General features: G+C 40.9%; 1 protein-coding gene across 2 annotated transcripts; it reads left to right on the forward strand.

Annotated features, from left to right (window-relative positions):
- The first annotated feature begins 1236 nt into the window (after window positions 1–1236).
- On the forward strand, window positions 1237–19014 carry LOC141790861 (NLR family CARD domain-containing protein 3-like). Of its 2 annotated transcripts, none has more exons than XM_074670978.1 (11): window positions 1237–1287; window positions 2655–2813; window positions 2957–3077; window positions 4617–4692; window positions 4846–5071; window positions 9594–11397; window positions 11507–11680; window positions 11774–11947; window positions 13498–13665; window positions 13769–13815; window positions 18182–19014. In XM_074670978.1, the coding sequence occupies exons 3-11, from the start codon at window positions 2965–2967 to the stop codon at window positions 18721–18723; spliced, it is 3324 nt and encodes a 1107-aa protein (XP_074527079.1). In that variant the 5' UTR covers window positions 1237–1287; window positions 2655–2813; window positions 2957–2964; the 3' UTR covers window positions 18724–19014. The 2 variants fall into 2 exon arrangements, with proteins under 2 accessions (XP_074527079.1, XP_074527080.1); XM_074670979.1 differs by having other exon boundaries at window positions 13572–13665; window positions 18182–18312.
- Window positions 19015–23927: the final 4913 nt, after the last annotated feature.

Raw genomic sequence — 23927 nt, forward strand, 5'->3', positions numbered from 1 at the left:
ACATAAAAAACATCAGAAGAGTGAAACGTAAAGAAACTCAGCCTTTAACTGAAATGCTTTGTTTTAACCCTATTTATTGACCCTCTCAACAAAATCCACGGAAAAACATATTAATGAGGTATTAAAATTTGTAACGTTTTTTTTTTTTTTTTTATCAATAAAATGATTTTTATCACATCTAATTCACTGGGTGATTTTGGACACTTTTTTTGGTAAATGTACATTCTTTTAAAGCAAATTTCATATTTAAAAAATCAGGTATAATTTTTTACTTGGAAAAAAAAAGCATTGATTTTCATTAAAAGAAGTATGAAGAAGGATGGTTACCGTCAAGCTAAAAATAAATACCTTTATTTACTGCGCAAGTCCAGGACACGATGCTCAGCATTCATCGTTTCCAACCCTACTCAAGCAATCACAGCTCTTGAAAGTAGTTGTTTGTGACCCTTAATAACTGCTCAAGGAGGACTTGAAATGTTAAGGCTATAAGTTCTCGCTTAGGCATTTATTCATTTGTAGCCAAGTCACTGCTGCGCTTTGCCTGCAAAAACAAGTAACAATACCTTCTAGCTACAACGAAGCACCTCCAGACACACATTGGTGTGCATGAGCTCGACAGGAACAGCAGCACTCAAAAAGCAGGACAAAAACCCCTCGATCACTTTTTTAGTAAAACAAACTGCACACCTGCTGTGAACGACTGAACACAAACACCCATTATACAACCATATTAAATATCACCTATCATAATATTATACACCTTTTATAATAAAATATTTAACAGCTAAACATAAGAACCACTGAAAAGAACAACAAAAAAATCTTTTTGATACTTATATAAAACAAAATTTAATGTAAGTCCCACCAAACCGTTACTGATACATAGTCCTTCTATAGTCTGTAGGTGCTCTCGGGGCTTTATTTGCTTTTAAAACTTAAAAAACAAAAACACACACACACACACACACACACACACACACACACACACACACACAAATAAATAAATAAATAAATAAATAAATATATGTATATATATATATATATATATATATATATATATATATATATATATATATATATATATATATATATATATATATATATATATATATATATATATATATATATATATATATATATATTGTAAAATTTGGAACAGTTTTTTTTCTTGTTGTCTCATGCTTTTCTCTACTTCCTCTCTGAGTTTTTTTACTTTCGGTTCCCCCTGATGTGTTGCAGTTCATTTTCAGCGTCTGGTCCAGTGCTGCTCTCTGTGTTGAAGTTTTGGTAAGTGACACTTTTAACTGTTTTAGAGACTCTTGGTTGAATTCATCACAGTGTAAACACAGCTGTGAGTTTATAGTTCATCTCTGGGCTCTCGGCTGCTCTGAGAACTGATGTGTGACAAAGTTTCTCTGCTCCAAACGGACAGAGTCAGAAGTTAAAAATCTGTCCTCACTCACACACACGCTCACTGACTTTGAGGCGTGTTCACACTAAATCTGTGAGGGCTGTCGACTGGTGAAGTGTGTGAAAGGTCCTGTACTGACTTTCTGAGCATTAATGCGCTCTCTCTGATAGTGGGACTATTTACAGATGTGTCTTGAAGACATAACCCAGAGTTTATAGTAATGTCACATGACACACAGGAAGAGACAGAGGGAGAGACACACACACAGAGCTGAAACAAGAAACACCAGAGAGGAAACCAACGGTGAAAAACAGTCTGTAAGTTGAGATATGTAAAACAATTTTTCAGCCTTACTCTGTCTAAATTTACACAAAGGGTGGATTCAGGTAAACTGGGACAGCTAAAGGAAACCGTGCAGTGTTTCTGCTTTAAGGGTCATTTCCAGAGCAGCTGATGCAGAGAAGATGTTTTCCTGACTCACAGCTTGAAGGAAGTTGCAGGGAACATGGTGAGAATGGCAACAACGCCTGAGGACTTAACCATTCATTTCTTTCTCTCTGGTGACATAAATTTAACTTCTGCTCATCAAAGAGTCCTAGCATCAAACTGATGTTCACATCACATTTAATCTCTACAAAACATAAACATGAAACTCTGTAAAAACCAACATGACAACATTGACCTGTTCTTATATCACTTTTCTGATACCAAACTCTGATGAGCTACACAAATGATTTAAAGACAGAAAACCTTTAGATGTCAAGTAATTCTAGTCGACTTAATGTTTTTCAGATTGCACAGATGAGACAGCCACATGTCACACATTTCTACAAATTAAATTTGTTCAGTTAAGAGGAACACTATGAGTAATAATGGCCTCATCAAACTCAAACACAACATTGCATAACTACCTCACTTATTCTTTGTTTTTTCTCTGTCTTACCCACTGTTAGCAGGTGCAAACAAAAATGATTGCTAATGACTGTTGTACTTTATTACAAACATGTGAGCCACATTAGATCAGCTGCTGTGTGGGTGAATTTTTGATGAAACTTTTGATAGAGACTGACATTTTTACGGTGAAGTCTTGAAACAAAAATCCTGATCCACTGTCCTCAGACTTTTTTGTTCTTTGCATCTTTTCAGAAGTGGCCAAAAAAATCTCAAAGACTAAAACTGAAAAACTCACTGTGATGATGAAGGTGGATCATCAGCGTCTTCTCTTTCTGTGCTTCCTTTCCAGCTGGAGCTACAAAGTCTCTGACTGGATCTGACTTCAGCTAAACTCTGTCAGTGTTGCTGGTGCTGTAGAGACAGTGGACCCTCTACCAGAAGGGGGCGCTCTGCTATAAGACAGAGAGAGCAAAGAGGAGGGAGCCTCTCCCTCTGAAGTCTCTCTGAGGTGAGATTAGGGTCTCTACCTGTCCATGACTCTTGTCCAGGTCACAGCTCATCACCTCCCTCCACCATCGTCACTCACCGTCACATCTGCTGCTGAAACACTGAAGAACTACAGTCACTGATGATGATCTTTTTCTCTATCAGGATTCAGGATGGAGGGGGATCAGAGACCAGAGTCTCCTGGACCCAGCTGTGTGTCCATGATGGCTGTCCAGTCTATGGGTCATCCTGTTGAGTTTGAAGGTGGACTTCCTGCTGATGAAAGGTGAAATCTGAAGCTGAATTTTGTAACTCCTCTTTTTAGTGTGATAAACTTCCCAATAAGCCATGTGACATTTTCCGTTGCTACCTGTCACCTTTCAGCCCTGACCTCAGGAACAGAGCTGTCTCCACTGCACCTGCCTCTGACTCACTCTCAATCCTAACCACCTTAATCGATACACACAGGGATGCACTGCACATTCTTTGTTGATAATTGAAATAAGCTTAAAGATGTCTGCGATTTAGCTAAGTCATGTTTTTAGCATATCAAATACACAGCTGGTATAGCTGCCTTATTATTATGTAGGCTACATTAGGGCTGGGGGATATGTTGATATTTGCATTATATCAATAGATTTCTATCTGGGATATAGCATGGGACACTATCGTTTGTATTGATTAAGTTCATTTTGCATCTCATGTAGCAATACATTTCTTGACATGGACGCAAGTTCCCTCCTACTTCTCCTCTCCTTCTACTCCCTCTCTGCTCCACCTCCCCAGTTCTGTGACAAAAAACCCTCCCCTCACTCAGGCTCATACTCATTGCAGCAAACAGGGTCTGTTACTAAAGAAGAGAGTTGATCAATGAAAGATAACCGATGGCTTGGATAATGTAGAGATGGTTGGGATTCAATTTGTCAGATGAGCAGCAGAAAAATGTGTTCTGTGAAGAATGTCGAAAAACCTGTTGTGATTCTGTGAAGAGTGATTGAAAAAAAACAACAAATGAGAAACATGACACTGCTTTCCTGTTGGGAGAAAATGCATCACCTTAGCCAATCACAGAATTACATGGTTGCTGGGATAGAGGGAAAGGTTAGGGAGTTACAGAGAGAAAAGTGAGTTTTGATTGATTTTCAACCTTTGACATGTTTGGATTACATTATTGGTGCACGGTGTAGTTGTGATATGTTTCTAAGATCAGTGAGGCAATTCATGATAAGTATTCTGTAGAATCTTCTTGTGACATTTGAAGGTTTTGCTAGAAATTGTACAAAAATGCCAGGCAGTTTTCTGTTTTGATTCAAATATTGTAGTTGTATTCAACTGTTTGGAAAATTTGGTCATTGGTTTTTACATATTTACAATTTATATTCACATTTTAAGTCATAAAGATAATTTCTTGCACATGTTTGTGTTTTCCACAGTAGAGAAATGTTGATTTTGCTTTACTGGTTTTTCTGTAACTTTAGGTCCAGTATGTTCATAGAATTAATAAATAATCAATAGCAATCATGAAAATATATATCTGTGTATATCAAGTGTTGACATTCTGGTTTGATTGTACGTATAAAAGCATCATATTGAGACTAAAGCAAAATAATGGGATAGATATTGTATAGACCGACTGTCTCTGGCTCAGACTGAGCTCAAACATCTTCTGTAGATCGACCCTCTTTGAGCTCCTCAGTCTGTTCTCCTCTGGGTCCACTCAGCTCAAACATGATCTCTCAGGATTCTGGCCGTGTTAATGTTGGTGTCATGAACCTTTAAACCACCTTCCTTCATTAACTCCTAAAACTTCACGTTTCCTCCACAGAGATGAACAGAGCTCAGAGGATCTCAGGGATCAGTCCGACCAGCAGCATCTGACCAACCTGGACTCTGTATTAAAGGCATGTACCAAACATTTATATGATGAAGGAGACAAACCTCAGGGTTAATGCTGTCTCATCGTTCTGTTTGATCTTTAAGAGCACAGATGACTGAGATGTTGTGGTCTGCCAGTTTAAACTAAACTTAATGTTCAGTGTTTCATTCTGTTCCAGCTGCTGGAGGAAAACATTTTCAACTTTGTGAAGGACGAGCTGAAGAGAGTTGAGAGGGCCCTGAGATCAGACTACCCAGCATGCTTAGAGGGTCAGGGTGAGGACGGGGTGGTTGTGGATGGTGAGGATGAAGAGCAGAGGAGGAGCAGAGATGCTTTTCTGAAGATCACCCTGCACTTCCTGAAGAGAATGAAGCAGGAGGAGCTGGCTGACTGTCTGCAGAGCAGTAAGTGAATATAACAGAGTGCTCAGCCCCACTGGCTGGATGTTAGATCCATCCTTTGATCTGATGTCAATAAACCCTTTAGTCTTTTTCAAATTCCTTTGATCTTTATGTCGGTGGCACAACAAAGCCAAAAAGATCTTTTCAAAGACAATATCTTTTGTAAAGTTATCACAAAAAGTGAATAAATCTGTGTTTAGATAATTTCTTTGTTGTAACAGAGCTTCTCGGTAATAAGCCTTTCATTGTTGTGAAGCCTGTTTGTTTCTCTTTTACATGGAGCCACATTAGTAAGGGACATGTATATTTGAGTTGCACCAATGAAAATTTGCCAAATCTTCTCTGCCAGTGCCAAACAGCTTATTCTGCTGTTGCTACTGACTCTAGTTTGGAGTTCCTGGTACCTCCCAGAGTACTGATAATCAGTCGATCTCTGCACCAAAAATTGGCATCTGACATTTGACTGATCTGGATCTAGACCTGCACCCTCACAGCAAGAAGGTCAGCAGGTGGGCCTTTCTGTGTGGAGTCTGCATGTTCCCCTCGTGCATGTGTGGGTACTCCAGCCTCTCATAGTCCAAAAACATGCTCACCAGGATAATTGGTCACTCTAAATTGTATGTAGGTGTGAGTGAGTGCGTGAGAGGTTGTCTGTCTCTATATATATAAAGTTCAGGACATTATATTCTATTATTTCTTTGTCTTTTTTAATGTCTCATTCTTCAAGGTAATGTTGACGGTAATGATGGTGAGGCGGTGCCCTGGTGCCCTCTATTGGCCAGCTGCCACTGGGTCTAAAGCAGGGTTCTCCAACTCCTACCCTGGAGGGCCGAGAGGCTGCAGGTTTTAGTTCCAACCAAAAACTCCACCAGCTGATATCACTGATTACCTCACCTTCAAGCAGAGAGCAGGGACTAATCAGTGAAATCAGCTGGTGAAGTTTTTGGTTGGAATGAAAACCTGCAGCCTCTCGGCCCTCCAGGGTAGGATTTAGAGATCCTTTAGAGTGTAAAGGATACATTTTACCACTTTCCGTCACGTCCAATAAACTGAATTTACCACAGGTGGACTCAAATGAGGCTGTAGCAAGGTTGTAATAGTTGACTAAAACAAAGCTAAAAACGAAAACTAAAATTTAAAATACATTGCAGTTAACTCAAACTAATAAAAACTAGAAAAGAAAACAAAAACGATAAGTAAACTAAAACTGTATCTTGTGTTCACAAAACTAACTGAAACTAACTAAAATGACGGACTAAATTCCCTTAGTTATAGTTTTTGACAATATTAATAGCCTTGAGGAATTAAATTAATCCGACACAATTTCCCAACCAATTTTAGACAGTTTTAGGCAGTTGTCAGTACCGCACAGCACCATCATAGCGGCGTACAGGGACCAGCTTGTTTACTGCACTGACTGGCCGTGCTCTGTGCTGCGGCGAAACGTAGAGGAGCAATGAATCAGAGCATCTGTCATAGTTTAATTGTTACAGAGTCCAAGTTTTTATTGTATTTAAGTCTGACTTTATTGTTACAGTCCAAGTTTTTATTTATTGAAGCTCATATTATATTGTTTTTTTAATAATTTGTGTTAATATCATTTTAATGTAATTAATGTCAACATTATTTTATATAATTTATGCTTATATTTTTTACATTACGTTTATATTATTTTCTTGTGTTTAAGGCAGCAGTCGAGAGTTCAGTATCAGCATTGGCTGAGCAGTGAGCACTATGTTGAACTTGAAAATAAACGGTATGACAAAATATTTACTCTGACCTTTTTGAATCCTGCACCTGGTTAATAAGGTATGAAAAAACTAAAACTAAACTAAAACTAGACTAAAACTAGACTAAAACTAAGCTTTGTTGCAAAAAATCAAAACTAAATAAAAACTAGAATGCCCGCTCTAAAACTAATTTAAACTGAACTGTAATGGAAAATCCAAAACTATTAAAACCTTGGGCTGTAGGAACATTGTAATGATAATGATCAGTGGAAACATGATGCACCTGAGCTCAAATATGAGCTTCATAGCAAAGACTGTGAATACTGTACATGTGATATCTTAGTTTTATATTTTTGATAAACTTGCAAAAATTTCTGATTTTATTTTTTAACATTGCCAGTACGGGCTGTTGTGTGAAGAATTTCAGTGAAATAACTAGAAAAGCAATTTCTGAAGAAAGTGCGCTGTGAATGCAGAATGCTGAAGCAGCTTGCGCTAAACTGCTAATGCAGAATGCTGAACATGGATGGCTGAAGATATGTCTGAAAATGGTTGAATGAAGTCATGCAAGGCTTGCACTGAAATGCTAATGCAGAACGCTGAACATGAATGACTGAAGATTTGTCTTAAAATGGTTGAATAAAGTCTTTAAAAGCTTGTGCTCAACTGCTGATGTAGAATGCTGATCATGAATGACTGAGGATATGTCTGAAAATTGTTTTAAAAACTCCTGTAAAAGCTTGCGCTCAACTGCTAATGCAGAATGCTGAATTAGCATGCCATGAACTCTTGGATGAAAGGAAAGGAATGGACGAATAAATGGAATGGATGAAGGAATTTAAAGTTGAAATGGTTGTGTCCATTCAAAAATTAAAGGAATGAATCAAATTTTAAAGAACATTGATGGAAATAATGACCTGACTGAGGGTAAATGTAAGTCGGCTATCTTAAACCCTGTTAAAATGTAATCCTGTGTGTCCTATGTGTTAGTTTTTAAACATGTAAGCCTGTAGGCTAAGGCCCATCTGAAGCCAGATGTTGCCATGGTGATCATTGTTTACCAACTGCCATCAGAGAGCTGGTGGAGTCTGTTGATTCCAACACAATCCCTTTGAAATCAGGGTGTAAAGGTGCTTGCAATTCTGACAAAAAGAATGATCATGAAGCATGAATCAGTGTAATCTAAAATTGGATTTAAAAGTTTGAATGGCTGAACCAATTCAGGAATTAAAGGAAGGAATTTAAATTTAAAGAAAAAAATCTAGGAAAATAAGGAGCTGACTCAGGGAAATGGAAGTCAAATGCTGTTAAAGTGTGATACTTTCTGCCCTGTGTGTGTGTGTGTGTGTGTGTGTGTGTGTGTGTGTGTGTGTGTGTGTGTGTGTGTGTGTGTGTGTGTGTGTGTGTGTGTGTGTTCAGTCATGTAAACCTGTCTGCTGAGGCTTATCTGAAGCCAGATTTTGCATTGGTGATCACTGATAAATTAACAGACACATGCTTGTCTTTGTTCCTGGATGTTTTGATGAGTTACTATAAACAGCTGCATGAGATCAAAGGTTTCCACGGTGACCAGCTCGTTAAAGGCAGCAGGTGCAGGTGCACAACTTTGCCCTTGTTACTGTAATCTTCTGAAGATTTTGTGGCAAAGCAAGAGTCCGAATCTCCTGTCACCTTGCCAAAACCGTGTGGGCTAGAATAAAAATGAACACACCGTAGGAATCCTGAGACCCAGAGGAAGCTGTCAATCTAAGTTTCATGCATGACGGTCAAGAAACGAACCCACGAGAGCGATAGATAGATGAGGGAAATTTTACTGATCTCTGAGAAAACCCCTCAGGAATTAACATGGAGGTATATGGGGATTTTTTTTAACTTCTCATGACAGTTGGCCATTTTGTGAAAAAGTGCTCCATCCTTTTGCTTTAAAAACCACTTTGTCAGAAGCAGGACAAGCCCTCCTCCATTTTGACATATAATATGCTTATGTGGAGCAAAAATTGTGACCAAAAGAGCAGTTTACCCAGAAATTTTCCAGGTTTCGTTTCCCCCTCTCCCACTCTAAGCCGAAACATTCCGTCCAATACACACCAATGTTAAACGGCTCGAAGAGCTGAAATGCATCATGACCTTTGAAGGGTCATTGTGAAGAAACTATGAATGCTAGGAAACATTTGAAACCCACTGAATGAAGCCAAAAGATAGCTGAATATTTTGAAGTTTGAATGGAGTTTGTAGCTGAATGTATGACTGAATGAGGAGGGTTTGAAGCAGGCTGAAAAAATGTCCTGAAGAGAGGAAATTTTGAAAATTTCGCATTCATCTCTATGGGACCGAAATTTCGTAAATCGTTGAATATCTCGGAAAGTATTCGTGAAAAATTTCTGAAGAGTCATAGCTGCCTTGTCCCCACTGAAACACACGTTTTGAAGTTTGAACGGTGAAAATCGGTTGAAGTTTGCTGGAGTTTTAGCGGTCCAAAAAAGCGGGCGGAAGAATGAAGAAGAAGAAGAAGAAGAAGAAATTTTTTTGTCACAGAAGAACATATGCTGTGAATGCATTGCTGCATTCACAGCAATAATGGGCGTATTCCATTTTAGAATAAAGCTGAAAGATAAGAAAATGTGGGAAAAATGAAGCGTTGTGAATACTTACAGGATACACTGTGAATAAGGGATATAGACATACAGGAAAATTATCACGTTCGTAAAACATGCACTGGTTGATCAATTAATTGATACAAAGAAGATTTTCTACAGGATGCACTCATAGTTTTCATATGTTGCCTTAATTTTCAGGAACCTATGATGCAGTGTGTGAACGTAAACTCAAGTCTAACCTGAAGAAGAGGTTCCAGTGTGTGTTTGAGGGGATCTCTAAAGCAGGAAACCCAGCCCCTCTGAACCAGATCTACACAGAGCTCTACATCACAGAGGGAGGGACTGGAGAGGTCAACGAGGAACATGAGGTCAGACAGATTGAAGCAGCATCCAGGACACCACACAGAGCAGAAACTAGCATCAGACAAGAAGACATCTTTAAAGGCCCACCTGGAAGACAGGAACTAATCAGAACAGTGCTGACAAGGGGAGTGGCTGGCATCGGGAAAACCATCTTAACACAGAAGTTCACTCTGGACTGGGCTGAAGACAAAACCAACCAGGACATCCAGTTCACATTTCCCTTCACTTTCAGGGAGCTGAATGTGCTGAAGGAGAGAAAGTTCAGCTTGGTGGAACTGGTTCATCACTTCTTCCCTCAAACCAAAGAAGCAGGACTCTGCAGGTTTGAAGAGTTCCAGGTCCTGTTCATCTTTGACGGTCTGGATGAGTGTCGACTTCCTCTGGACTTCAACTACAATCAGGTCCTGACTGATGGTACAGAGTCCACCTCAGTGGATGTGCTGCTGACAAACCTCATCAGGGGAAGACTTCTCCCCTCCGCTTGCCTCTGGATAACCACACGACCTGCAGCAGCCAATCAGATCCCTCCTGAGTGTGTTGACTTGGTGACAGAGATCAGAGGGTTCAGTGACCCTCAGAAGGAGGAGTACTTCAGGAAGAAATTCAGAGATGAGGAGCAGGCCAGCACCATCATCTCCCACATCAAGACCTCCAGAAGCCTCCACATCATGTGCCACATCCCGGTCTTCTGCTGGATCACTGCTACAGTTCTGGAGGATGTGCTGAAGACCAGAGAGGGGGGACAGCTGCCCAGGACCCTGACTCAGATGTACATCTACTTCCTGGTGGTTCAGTCCAAAGTGAAGAGCATCAAGTATGATGGAGGAGCTGAGACTGATCCTGTCTGGAGTCCAGAGAGCAGGAAGATGATTGAGTCTCTGGGAAAACTGGCTTTTGAGCAGCTGCAGAAAGGAAACCTGGTCTTCTATGAATCAGACCTGACAGAGTGTGGCATTGATGTCACAGCAGCCTCTTGGTACTCAGGAGTGTTCACACAGATCTTTAGAGAGGAGAGAGGACTGTACCAGGACAAGGTGTTCTGCTTCATCCATCTGAGCGTTCAGGAGTTTCTGGCTGCTCTTCACGTCCATCTGACCTTCACCAAGTCTGGACTCAACCTGATGGAAGAAGAACAAACAACATCCCTGACGTCCAGAGAAAGAAAAACCAAACCAGCAGTGACACATCTCCATCAGAGTGCTGTGGACAAGGCCTTACAGAGTCCAAACGGACACCTGGACTTGTTCCTCCGCTTCCTCCTTGGTCTTTCACTGGAGACCAATCAGGATCACATTCAGGGTCTGCTGACACAATCAAGAAGTGGTTCACAAGATACAACAGAGACGGTCCAGTACATCAAGACCAGAATGAATGAGAATCCCTCAGCAGAGAAAAACATCAACCTGTTCTACTGTCTGAACGAGCTGAACGATTGCTCTTTGGTGGAGGACATCCAGTGGTCCCTGACGTACGGGGGTCTTGCCCCAGAGAAACTGTCTCCTGCTCAGTGGTCAGCTCTGGTCTTCATCTTACTGTCGTCAGAAAAGGATCTGGACGTGTTTGACCTGAAGAAATACTCTGCTTCAGACGATGCTCTGCTGAGGCTGCTGCCTGTGATCAAAGTATCCAGTAAAGCTCTGTACGTGAAAACTAAAGTATAAACAGAATAAAACTTTATTTTCTTCATTAAGAGGAAAACACCATTCTTCATAACGACTTTCTTTTATGTTCTTCTGACCGTTCTTTAGGTTGAGTCAGTGTAACCTCTCAGAGAGAAGCTGTGAAGCTCTGTCCTCAGTCCTCAGCTCACAGTCCTCCAGTCTGAGAGAGCTGGACCTGAGCAACAACAACCTGCAGGATTCAGGGATGAAGCTCCTGTGTGAGGGCCTAAAGAGTCCACACTGTAGACTGGAAACTCTCAGGTTGGTACAGCGCTGTGTGAAAGTAAAACTCTCTGATATGACACTGTTTTATCACTCAGTTAATCACTTTAATGTTTTATGATTCTCTTTCAGACTGGGTCAGTGTAACCTCTCAGAGAGAAGCTGTGAAGCTCTGTCCTCAGTCCTCAGCTCACAGTCCTGTACTCTGAGAGAGCTGGACCTGAGCAACAATGATCTGCAGGATTCAGGAGTGGAGCTGCTGTCAGCTGGACTAAGGACTCAGCACTGCAGGCTGGAAACTCTCAGGTTGGTGTGCAGCTTATTGGAAACTTTGAGTTGTCAGAAAAACCAGAGTTAAAACTGTTTAACTCATTTTAACCTGTTACAGCTAAAATACACCAGATGCGTCTGCAGTGCGTCTGTGTTCAGTTACGTCAAATGGATCAAACAGCTTTCATTCAGTGTGGCAACTCACACTAGATCCATTCTGTTACAGTCCGTCTGCGTGGCTGCTCCTTCGTGTTGCAGGTAATACTCAGTCATCCTATTTTTGCTGGACGTGGAGCTGTGACGCATAAATTCAGTTTAGGGAAGATCGAGTGGGACAGGGAGTAGTGACCAGAAACTACCTAAAAACACCAAGTGATGTTCATAAAACAGACCGTGTGAAAATCAGTTTGTATTTAGCATGGCTATGATGATAAACAGACATAATGAGCGGAGCCAGACCAGGAGTCAACAGGTTTGAGGTTTTACAGCCCAACATGAATGAAGAGAGTGTGGGAACCAAGGTTATAATAGTTTTGGGTTTGTCATTATAGTTTAGTTTTAGTTAGTTTTGACAGTTTTTTTCCCATTACAGTTTAGTTTTAATTAGTTTTAGAGCGGGCAATCTAGTTTTTATTTAGTTTTGATTTTTGCAACAAGGCTTAGTTTTAGTTTAGTTTTAGTTTTTCATATCTTATTAACCAGGTGCAGGATTCAAAAAGGTCAGAGTAAATATTTTTTAATACTGTTTATTTTCCAGTTCAACATAGTGCGCACTGCTCAGTCAATGCTGATACTGAAATGTTGGTTGCTGCATTAAACACAAGAAAATAATACAAACTTAATATAAATGATATAAACATAAATTATATAAAACAATATAATATAAACTTAAATAATTAGAAACTTGGACTCTGTAACAATTAAGTCAGACTCACATGAAATTAAACTATTACAGATGCTCTGATTTATTGCTCCACTATGTTTTGTTGCAGCACAGCGCACAGCCAATCAGTGCCATAAACAAGCTCGTCCCAGTACGTTGCTATGATGGTTCTGTAAGGCACTGACAACTGCCGAAAACTGTCATAAAATTGGTTGGGAAAAAGTGTTGGATAGATTTAAATTCTTAAGGCTATTAATATTGCCAAAAACTATAACTAAGGACATTTTTTTTAAATAATTTTAGTTAGTTTCAGTTAGTTTTGTGAGCACAAGATACAGTTTTAGTTTACTTATCATTTTTGTTTTCTTCCTAGTTTTTATTAGTTTGAGTTAACTGCAATGTATTTTAAATTTTAGTTTTCATTTTTAATTTCGTTTTAGTTACCTATTATAACCTTGGTGGGAACTCCTCGGTCCGTGACTCCAGCTGTCTGTCAGTCATGCAGCTTGTTGGGCTGAACACGCAGCCGGTGTGAGCTGACAAACACAGTCAAGACGCAGCACAATGGAGTCACACTGCAGACGTATCTGATGTATTATTTCAATTACACTGTGTTTGAATGTGTGTGTGTGTGTGTGTGTGTGTGTGTGTGTGTGTGTGTGTGTGTGTGTGTGTGTGTGTGTGTGTGTGTGTGTGTGTGCAGTCTGTCAGGCTGTCTGGTTGCAGAGGAAGGCTGTGTTGCTCTGGCCTCAGCTCTTCTCTCCTCCTGTCTGAGAGATCTGGACCTGAGCTACAATCATCCAGGAGAACCAGGAGAGACGCTGCTGACCGCTCAGCTGGAGAACTCAGACTGCAGACTGGAGACACTGAGGTACAGACACACACAGCTTGTAGACTGAGATGTAGCAGTTTACCAACATTAAAACACCTGTGGAGAAAAAGATCTGTGCAAATAGCTTTGTTTCTTCCTTCAGGTTGGACCATGGTGGACTGCAGAGACTGAGACGGGGACTGAGGAAGTGTGAGTGTGTCTGATATATTTGAACTCCACTGCACAAAGATGGGTTTAAACCAGGATTTAGTCACTTCTCATTTTCAAATGATTTATATTTTAATCCTTTAACACCTGAGCCTGAGTGCAGCCTGAGTGTCTGCCTGAACCGTTTTACTTATTTTGGTTATAAAAAGTTAGAAAGTTCCCTGGGATTAAGGCTTTGGCCAATTTTGGGGAATACTTGGAACTGTCAGTATCCAGAGTTTTTTTTCCAATTTACTGCATGTTATATCAGAGTACAACAGTTTAATATGAAAGACACAAAACCAGAATTGGATTTTAGAGTCGAGGGGAAGGAAAAAAACTCATTAATTAAACACCCGCAACAAATTTTACCTTCTAAAAGGTTATTGCTGAATTTCACACATATTGTACAAATAAGACTTGGTGCACTAATTCTTATTCACTACTCAATACAAGCATCAACCTTCATGTACACTTGTTTGCACAAAGTAAAAACTAGATAGAGCCCCATCCATCCCATCGTATGTTACCTTTTTTCATGTGAAGTCACTCCTTTAGATGCTATTTTGGTCTCAAAATCATGCAGAAACCTTTGTGGAGGTTTTATAACCCTGGAGGATCTTCTTTTGGCATTTTTAGGAGAACTCAGCTCTGTTCTCTTTGTGTGCTCCTGTCATCAATCTTTTCTGCTCTGTGCGGGCTTCCCTAAATACTCGAGTGAAGTTACTGTTAAAACCCCATATTGGCTGAAATAGCAACTTTCAACTATCACAAACCGTTGAAACTTTCTTAATTGTGTAATAAATAACGGTCATTCAAAATGCTATTGCCCAAATGTGTCTTCGCAGACACATCTGGTGATAAAAGGTTAAACAGTTTTAGAATAAAGATAATTTCAGGGTTAGGTTCAGGTTAACCCAAGTTCTAAAAGCTCTGCACACCTGATTGTATCATAGGTGCAAAATGATGAGATTACAACCTGCTGTTGATAATTAGGGAGGCTTTTTGGATGTTTACTACAGATGAAATGGTTTATGAGAAAAATCCAATCTGTTGGATTCTTTTGTTATTTGGTTAATGTTTTTCCTCTTTTTAAAAAAAAAAAAAAAAGTTTTACCACTCAGTTTAGAGCGTGAGGTTTCAACCATACACATGTGAAGAGCAAGGTGGAGGAGCGCAGCAGGACAGTTGTGGAGAGAGGCATGTGTGCTGTGTACAGTAAATGGCGAGTGGGGTTAGAGGGTGTCCCTGTGGTGTTGTGTCATTCTGTTGTCTGTGAGCACTTTGGATTTTATGTGAGGTCTAATGACCACGATAAGAAACCACGACTGAGTGTTGCCAACTAAGCAGCTTTGTCACTATATTTAGTGACTTTTCAGACCCCTCTTGTGAAATTTCTGGCGACTTTTCTGGAGTATGGAGACTATGACTTTAAAGCATGTTTTTATCTTACTCTCCTCGATGAGCAGTGAGTGCTGCTGTGAGTCCCTCCTCTATCCAAAACACAGATGGACAGTCCTCACTCAAACCTAACCCTGTTTTTGTCAAAGAGAAAACACATGAAGCATCTTAAAACTCTCAGCTCTTGTAGCAGTTATCTTGGCAAACAGCAGGAAAAAACAACTTGAAAAAAAGCAGATTGGGGTTGGGGATAAAAAGTTGTAGTTTTGACCTTTAAACAAAATGTGAACCCTGAGGTTAGTCTGAGAGGGCTGATGGTTCAGTTTTATTACTGATACTTATTCAGCTCATGTGTTTGTTGATTCAGATCTCCATCAATTTCAGCTCCAAACATCCTGACTGACATGGTGCCTGGAGCAAATTATTAAACATCTTAATAGCAGTCCGTATACCTTAAATAAGATGCAATTTGGCTTTAGAAAACATCACTGGAATGAGACGGTTGTCTGTTTCTTTCTAGAAAACTTAAAATCAAAGTTGGATGTAGGTGGTGTTATTGGTGCTGTCTTTATTGACCTCAGGAAAGCTTTTGACACTATACATCATCAGATATTGTTAACCAAACTGTCTCACTTCAACTTCTCATCACACACTCTGAACTGGATTGAATCTTGTATCTCTTTAAGAACACAGTGTGTTAGAATACAGAACATTAAGTCAACATGTCGTGCCAACAACTTTGGGGTACCACAGGGATCGGTCCTGGGTCCATTGCTTTTCAGTTTATTGATAAATGACCTGCTAAGCTGTTGCCCTTCAAATGTCACTTGTCAAATTTATGCTGATGATGCTGTTCTTTATGTCCATACAAAAGACAAAAAACAGACTGTCTGCATGTATTTCTCAAATAGGGCAAATAATGACGATGATCCCAACGTCTTTGTACAAGGTAAAACAATTAAAGTGGTACAAGAGGTCAAATATCTGGGAATCGCGCTCAACTCACAACTTACTTTGAAACAACAGATAAAAAAGACCACGAACAGAATTAAGTTTAACTTGTCTAACTTTAGATTTATTAGAAACAACCTAACCCCTGAGTCCACAAAGTTGTACCTTGACACCATGATCATGTCACATGTACTCTATTGTGTAACAAGCTGGGCAGCGACCAGTAAGACAACACTAAGGCAGATCAAAATTGTTTATAAACAAGCCCTGAAAGTTCTAAATAAGAAACCCAAAACTTTCTATCACTGTCAGATTTTGAAAAAGCATGAGCGCTTGAGCTGGGACAAAATTATTAAACACACTGATGCTATCTTAATATACAACATTTTCCATGGCCTAGCACCACCTCCTCTACAAGAATTTGTAAAAAAAAAATAGGTCAACGAGATCCGGTTCCAGAGGTGACTGTGTTGTTCCTTTAAGAAAAAGTGCCTATAGTCAAGCCACTTTTTCTGTCCGCGCATCTCACACCTGGAACTCAGTTCCAAGCACGATACGTGAACTCCCAACCCTGACCTCTTTAACCAAACAGCTTAAAGCTTGGCTACTGGAACTGGTTGTCATAACCAGGCCTGAACTTGCGTACTTGTCTTGTATATTTATTGTGTCGGGGGCTCTGTCTCTGATTTTTTTTGCTGGGCAATGTGCAATGCAACTGGTACTTTATATGTGTTAATGAACTGATTTGATAAGTGTGTGTGTCTGCTCAATTTGTGTGTAACTTGTTGTGTCTTCTCTTTTTTAGTTTGGACTTGATGTTATTAATACATTTTAATAATAATACATTTTATTTAAAAGCGCCTTTCAAAACACCCAAGGACACTGTACAGGATAAAACAACAATAACATCAATCCAATCATCAAAAAACAATACAACTAAAATCAGCAAAATAGAACAGAAGGTGATGGATAAGTGGATGAGAGGGAATATTCAAGGTAAGGAAAATGAGGATCGAAACAGGTGGGTTTTGAGTCTGGATTTAAAAAGAGGCAGGGAGGTTAGATTTCTGAGGTCCGGGGGGAGAGAGTTCCAGAGCTGGGGAGCAGAGCAACTGAAGGCCCTGCTCCCCATGGTGCTGAGGCGAGCAGAGGGCACAGTGAGCTGGGTGGAGGAGGAGGATCTGAGGGAGTGGGCAGGAGTGATGATGTGGAGGAGGTCAGAAAGATATGGAGGGGCAAGGTTGAGGATGACCTTAAAGGTTAACAGGAGGAGTTTGAATTCAGTCCTATTCTTGACCGGGAGCCAGTGGAGCTGCTGCAAGATGGGGGTGATGTGATGGTGGGAGGGGCTTCTGGTGATGATGCGGGCAGCTGAATTCTGGACCAGTTGAAGTTTATGGAGTGACTTTTGGTGGAGACTGAAGAGGAGTGAATTACAGAAATCTAGGCTGGAGGTGACGAGGCTGTGAACAAGAATGGAGGTGCTGTGAGGCGTGAGGGAAGGGCGAAGACGGTTAATATTTCGGAGGTGGAAGTAAGTGGACCGGGTGATGTTATTGATGTGAGAATGGAAAGAGAGTGTGCTGTCGGGGATGACACCCAGACTCTTAACCTGAGGGGAGGGGAGGACCGAGGAGCTGTCGATGGCGAGGGAGAAGGTGTCTATTTCAGAGAGTGTGGATTTGGTGCCAATTAAAATGATTATAAATGTAATGCATTTTATTGTACCTTAATTTTTTTTTCATTGCCTATTGACATCTGGCCGGGGACTGCAGCTGGAAATTAGCCACAAAGGCTAAAGCTGCCTCTTTTACTTTGTACAGTACATTAAAGAGGACTGTCCACAAAATAATGAACAAATACAAATTATTTAAATATAACTGGATTATTGATCATCAGAGCTGTTATTCAGATAATTTTAATGTTAGTTTGATTGTCTCCTGGTAACTGTCAGTCATGTTGTTTATGAATGAACAGATGATCACCGGCAGCTGTTGTGTCTCATTCTCTCCATCAGACGCCTGTGACCTGGAAGTGGACACAAACACAGTTCACAGAGATCTCAGACTGTCGCGCAACAACAGGATGGTGAAGACTGTGGGAGAGCCTCAGCCTTATCCTGATCATCCAGACAGATTCGACAACTGGAAACAGCTGCTCTGCAGAGGCGATCTGACTGGTCGCTGTTACTGGGAGGTTGAGTGGACAAGAGAGGTTCAAATATCAGTGAGTTACAGAGGAATTGAGAGGAAAGAAAAAAATGAAGCTAAGGCATTTGGATTCAATGATCACTCCTGGGCTCTGCTCTGCTCTGACAAAAGAGGTTACTATGCAAGACACGACAGAAAAGAGACAATCATCCCTTCTCCTCCTCTCACCTCCTCTGACTCTCAAAGAGTAGCAGTGTATGTGGACCACTCTGCTGGCACTCTGTCCTTCTACAGAGTCTCCTCTGACTCTCTGATCCACCTCTACACCTTCAGCACCACATTCACTGAACCTCTTTATCCCGGGTTTGGGCTCAACTCTGGTGCCTCGTTGTCTCTGTGCACTCTGTAGAAACTCTTCTGACTGAAGATCAACTGACTCTGATTAATCTGTGAAGTCCATCTGTTTGTTTCTGAAGCCCTGTTTCCACCAAGCAGTTCAGTTCTCCCAAGTTACCGACACCTACTGTCCCTCTTTTTGGTTCCCTTCTGTTGGTGTGCCAGACACACTGATCCAACCCCAGAAAGTGAAGTTAGAAACACTGCAGTCCATTGATCGATTGCTGTAGTTCTCTTCCTGGCACACAGCTTTCTCTTAAGCAAACCTTGATTGTACTTTGTAACAAAGAGCTGCATGCCAATCACAAAGAATCTGATCTTCCATCAGTGCTCTGTGTTTACTGTGTTGCATTTTTCCTCCCTGTTTGACTTATTAGCCAGGGACTCTGAGTTTTGCTCCTATGCTATTGTGTAGCTGACACGGCTACCTGGCTTTCATGTCGAAGGACACGGTTGACTGTGGAAACGCAAACAGGATCAGGCTTTGCTGATCCAACCAGTACCACACTGCAATGATCCATACCGGACTGCTTGGTGGAAACAGGGCTTGAAGCTATGGTCTACGATCTGAAACCCAGTTTGGCTGATGAGGCACATTTGAAAAACGCAGCCTCACTCACCCCTCCCCTCCGTGTTCCAAGATCCCGCCCCCCAGCTCGTATCGCCCTTTGCCTCCTAATAACACGGCCCCTCCGACAGAGCAAGAAGCTGGCCGACAGAAAATGTAACGAATACAACAGTCACCCTCCTTGTAACACAAAGTGGTAGCATTTTCAATTGGACTGGCGCGATCAAAACCCTGAATTAGCCGACGAAGCAGGTCTGACGTTGCCACTGCCAGCTGATCAGAGCAGAGCCGACTGTGGGCAAGGCTTTACCTTTCTCTGCGTGTCTTCACCAGCTCAGTTTACAATGCTAAAGATGTGTGGCTAACTTAAATCTATTGACAGAGCCGACCTGTTCCGACTAGCAGCGTTCAGTCATTAGCCAGTATAGGCACAGACTAACCAGAGTTATTCAGCTGACATCTCCCACTGTGGTAAACAAAGTCATTACCTGTTCAACAGAAACTCAGCTGTCTCGGCGTCAGTCTTCAGTCCCAAATCTCTCTGCAGCTTTTTCCACCAGTCGTACATTTCTCCAATATTCAGTCTCTGTTAGCACCTGTATCGCTCATAATTCTTCCTTGCTTCAGCCTTTTCCTTGAAACGTTTTCGTTTTCTTCCCTTCCGTGTGGAGGGTAAAAGTAACAGCTTCCTGGTTTCGGTCTTCTCTGGCTCCATGACGCTTCGGTAGCTGAGCAGCTAGCTGACGTGAGAGGGGTAGTGGGGAAGGACGAGGTGAGACCATGAGCATGACGGTGTGAAGCGCGGGAGACAGGGGATTGGATGGACTAGTTGACCAATCTGAACCGCGCATGCGGTTCAGATTGGTCAACCAAGTTTGGTAGCACTAAATTAATTTGCTTTGGCACAACAGTTGATTAAGTTGACAGCAAGAAAATTTACTTTTACATGCAAAATAAATATTTCTTTAAAAATAACATACTTCACACTGCACCATGAGATCTTCTCCTTCATGGCCAAGGGGAAATGGGAGGGGTCTGAAAACATGATGGCCAGATGACCACAAATATGATCTGTTGCCAGGATACAGGAGTTGTCTCAATTTACCCAATGTCTCACATGGCCCCGTTCTCCCCTATGTGTAAGCTAGTTTAAATATGTAATCAAGCTGTTTTCAAATCAAGTTTTTATTTTTCACATACCCCTTACATTACTTTGTGTAACCCTGGTTTGGGAATCACTGGTTCAGAGCTTTCTGCACCTCTGGGTGGATCTCATCCACCCCTTGACCACTTCATTGGCCTCTGTTAGTGATATGACTCGGCCTTCCTCCAAGTCTTTGGACTCACTCGTCCTCCTCAGAGGAGGACGAGTCAGCTGAAATAAGAGGTTCTTCATAGTGATGTTTCCACCACCTGATGATGTCCCCAGTCTGGTTGAGTAGTCCTCCACCCCTGATGGGGACAGCTTGGTTTGTCAGAGCTTCCTTGAGGCCAGTCAGAAGTCTTTCTCCACAGTCTCCCTAAACTCTTCTCACCGTCCGGGTTGTGTTTCTGCTGCTGCTGAAACCACATTTATTGTTGTTTATTGTGTTGTTGGTACTTTTCACAGAAGTTGATTTCTCCCCTGTGATAAAGCCTACTGAAGAGTGTTATAGTGTTTTTTTTTTCTTCAGGTGTTTCTTTTTTTCTTGTCATTTGTAAATGATCAAATCTGCCCTGCTTGTCAAACCCTAACCTCATTTAAACATTTTAATCATTGGTGTTGATGCTGAAATTTACATGGACTTTTGATTACAAGCGTTGGAGAGAATTCAAAAAAGGGAGTCATGGTGAATGCTGGGAATTGATTTATTGAAACATTTCAAATAATCCATAATGTCAAAAATATCTTTAAACACTGATGTTATCAAAAACGGCAGTGAAGAGATTTCCATCTGGATCACTGAAGAAGGGTTTTTAGTTGGTTGTTATCCGGTCTCGGACACAGAGGAAAGCTTTCTCGACATTACATGGAGCATCGTTGAAGGGCTGCGGAGCTGTAGGAAAACACAAAAGACAGCAAGTGATCAGACACCACGCTCTGAGAGACAGTATTTATTGAAGATAGTACCATCAAAAAATACCCCCCCAACCCAACCAAGTCCTCTCCTTTTATAATAACTAATTCAATAATTTGCTTTACACTCAGTGTTTCCAAAAGATTTCACCAAAGTTACAAAACAGCAGTGAAAGTAAATTTGTACGTGTGTGCATCAGCTCCATGCAGCCTTCTGGTCCCATGTGGTTGTTTGGTTCACCAGGGGGCCAAGTGAAGACAAATTTTTCACCATTGCTCCATTTCCAAGCCCCCTCCTGAAGTGGGAAAAAATGATGATGAAGATAAAAATTATATCTGTGCACCTCTTCACCTACCAGAACTGTCAGTTCTAACAGTCCTAACAAGTCCTCAACTGCCACCATCACCAGTGACGTGACAACACGGAGACTTTCCTGATCAAAACCTTCACACAAATACGTATGCCAAGGACCTTGTGTTACATCAGTCTAATGAAACACGTTTTAATAAATACCCAAAGTACTTAACCTTTTATTTTTTCAGAAAAGAACAGTTTATTGCAGTCTGTAGTCTGATCCTCTCAGGTCTGTGTTTACTTTGCAGTGTCTACACTGGTTTATTGACTCCAAGTATTTCTCTGAGTAAAGCAGTCAGTATCTCTTTATATAAACAACCAGACATAACTCACCTTTACTGCATCATAGCCTCCAAGCCAAGTTCGTGTTGGTCCACCTGCTAACTGTTTCACCAAATTTTTGACGAAGGCAACTTCATTACTACGAACTGAAGCCAGATTTCCACCTTTATCTATGCATTCTTTCTAAAGTGAGCAAACAAAGTGAGAGGCAGAATTAGAAGCAGAAATATAATCACCAAATAAAGGGTTAGAGAAAACATTAACATCACAAAGATTCTTGTAACAAAGACATGCAGTAAACACAGTGGTGTGAGTACCTCAGCATCACTCCAGTCCTTTGGTTCGTTAAAAAACTGGAAACAGCGAGAGCTATATGCTATCCAATCTTCAGGGCAGACCATGCAGCAATCTTCAACACAAATGTCATGTTAGAAAGATTTTTAAATACAAACAGCTAAATAATACATAAAGTCCATCTGCTGACTGAGAAAGGATGGAGAGTTATCAAACCCTCTGGTCTCTGACTGTGAGAGTGTGCTCTATGAGCCCTGTGTGTGTTTTTAGAGGATATAACCTCAAACTCCTCCCTCCACTTTATTTTCTCTCTTAAACTACATCACAGCTGATAGAGCTGCTGGAAGCTGCGGCTGGACTCAACCTGAACACGGCTTCATCTCCAGCTGCTGCTCAGACAACCTATACAGCACTATTTCAAGGACAGACTGGAACCAGAACTGAGACCAGCTCAGGCCTTCAGAGCACTTTGACAGCTGGAGACCATCTGATGCTTGGCTGCAGAATAGGGATAGACCTATAATTGGCCAGGCCGATTATCGGGGCCAGTATTTGGCATTTTGAGGCATGTCGGCATCTGCCTTTTTTTTAATCCGACGGTGGATAAGAAACAAATGGAAAACTGCGTTGTTGCTGCTCCACTGTCTGCAGTCACTACTCAGTCCCCAGCACCGTCCCACCCACAGTACCATCTGATTGGTTACAAGCAGAGCCATGGCTTGGTTAACAGCCAATCAGCGGAGCAGTTATTACTGTTATTGCACTTATATTGAAATTTTGGAAAACTTAATTTACTGTAGAAAACTTCAGCTTTTTATTTTTTTAAGTTTTCATTTCACTTTATAAAACATGCTGCTGAGCTGTTTAATAAACTTGTGCTTAAGGTATTTGAATGAAACTAAGCGTTGGAGTTTGTATTGTTGAAAATTTTGACACCAATATTTTCACTTTGACTGCAAATTAATATCAGCTTCAAATATCAGTTATCGGCCTCCTTGACTACAAAAAAATCAGTATCTGTAGCAGCTCTGAAAAATCCATATCGGTCTATCTCTACTGCAGACACTTGAAATGACTTCATTATGACACAGAGACCAGTACCTACCTGATTTACAGTCAGCCTGTGAAAAAAAGAAAAACATTTTCATCAGTTTAACCCTCAAGATTAAAGCTGAAGACATGATGTTGGTGGCTTAACTAAACAGAAGTTTACTTTCAGGATTTTTGGAGAGGACATTTAACAAAGAAACAGAAAAAAGGAGCCATGACACAGTCCACTGAGGGAGTTTGGCTTCAACCCTCGTCATTAAACATGTTCATTTTCCAAAAATGTATGGATTTAATTGAAGAGTTTCTGGAAATTCCCCTAACGTGACCAATATTATCTGTGATCAGATATTTGTAGTTGGAGCACACAGCACAGCCCACAGAGCTCCAGAAGAATCCAACAAGACTTACATCTGCTCCCATCCACAGTCCACTGCTCAAGCCAAGGAGCACAATGAGTTGATAAGTGAGTGCCATCTGCAGGAAACAGAAAGAGCTAAATGTTAGCTTAGCATGAGAGCAGAGTGATCCATTTGAACAGCCAGAAAGAGAAATGTCATCTGAACTGATAGAGATGAGAGAAAGACAGGACTGAGAGAAGCTTCACCACATGAC

Source organism: Halichoeres trimaculatus, unplaced genomic scaffold (assembly GCF_033239565.1).
Source record: "Halichoeres trimaculatus isolate MK-OKI-2021-1 unplaced genomic scaffold, fHalTri1.1 fHalTri1_scaffold_5, whole genome shotgun sequence".
Lineage (NCBI taxonomy): Eukaryota > Metazoa > Chordata > Actinopteri > Labriformes > Labridae > Halichoeres > Halichoeres trimaculatus.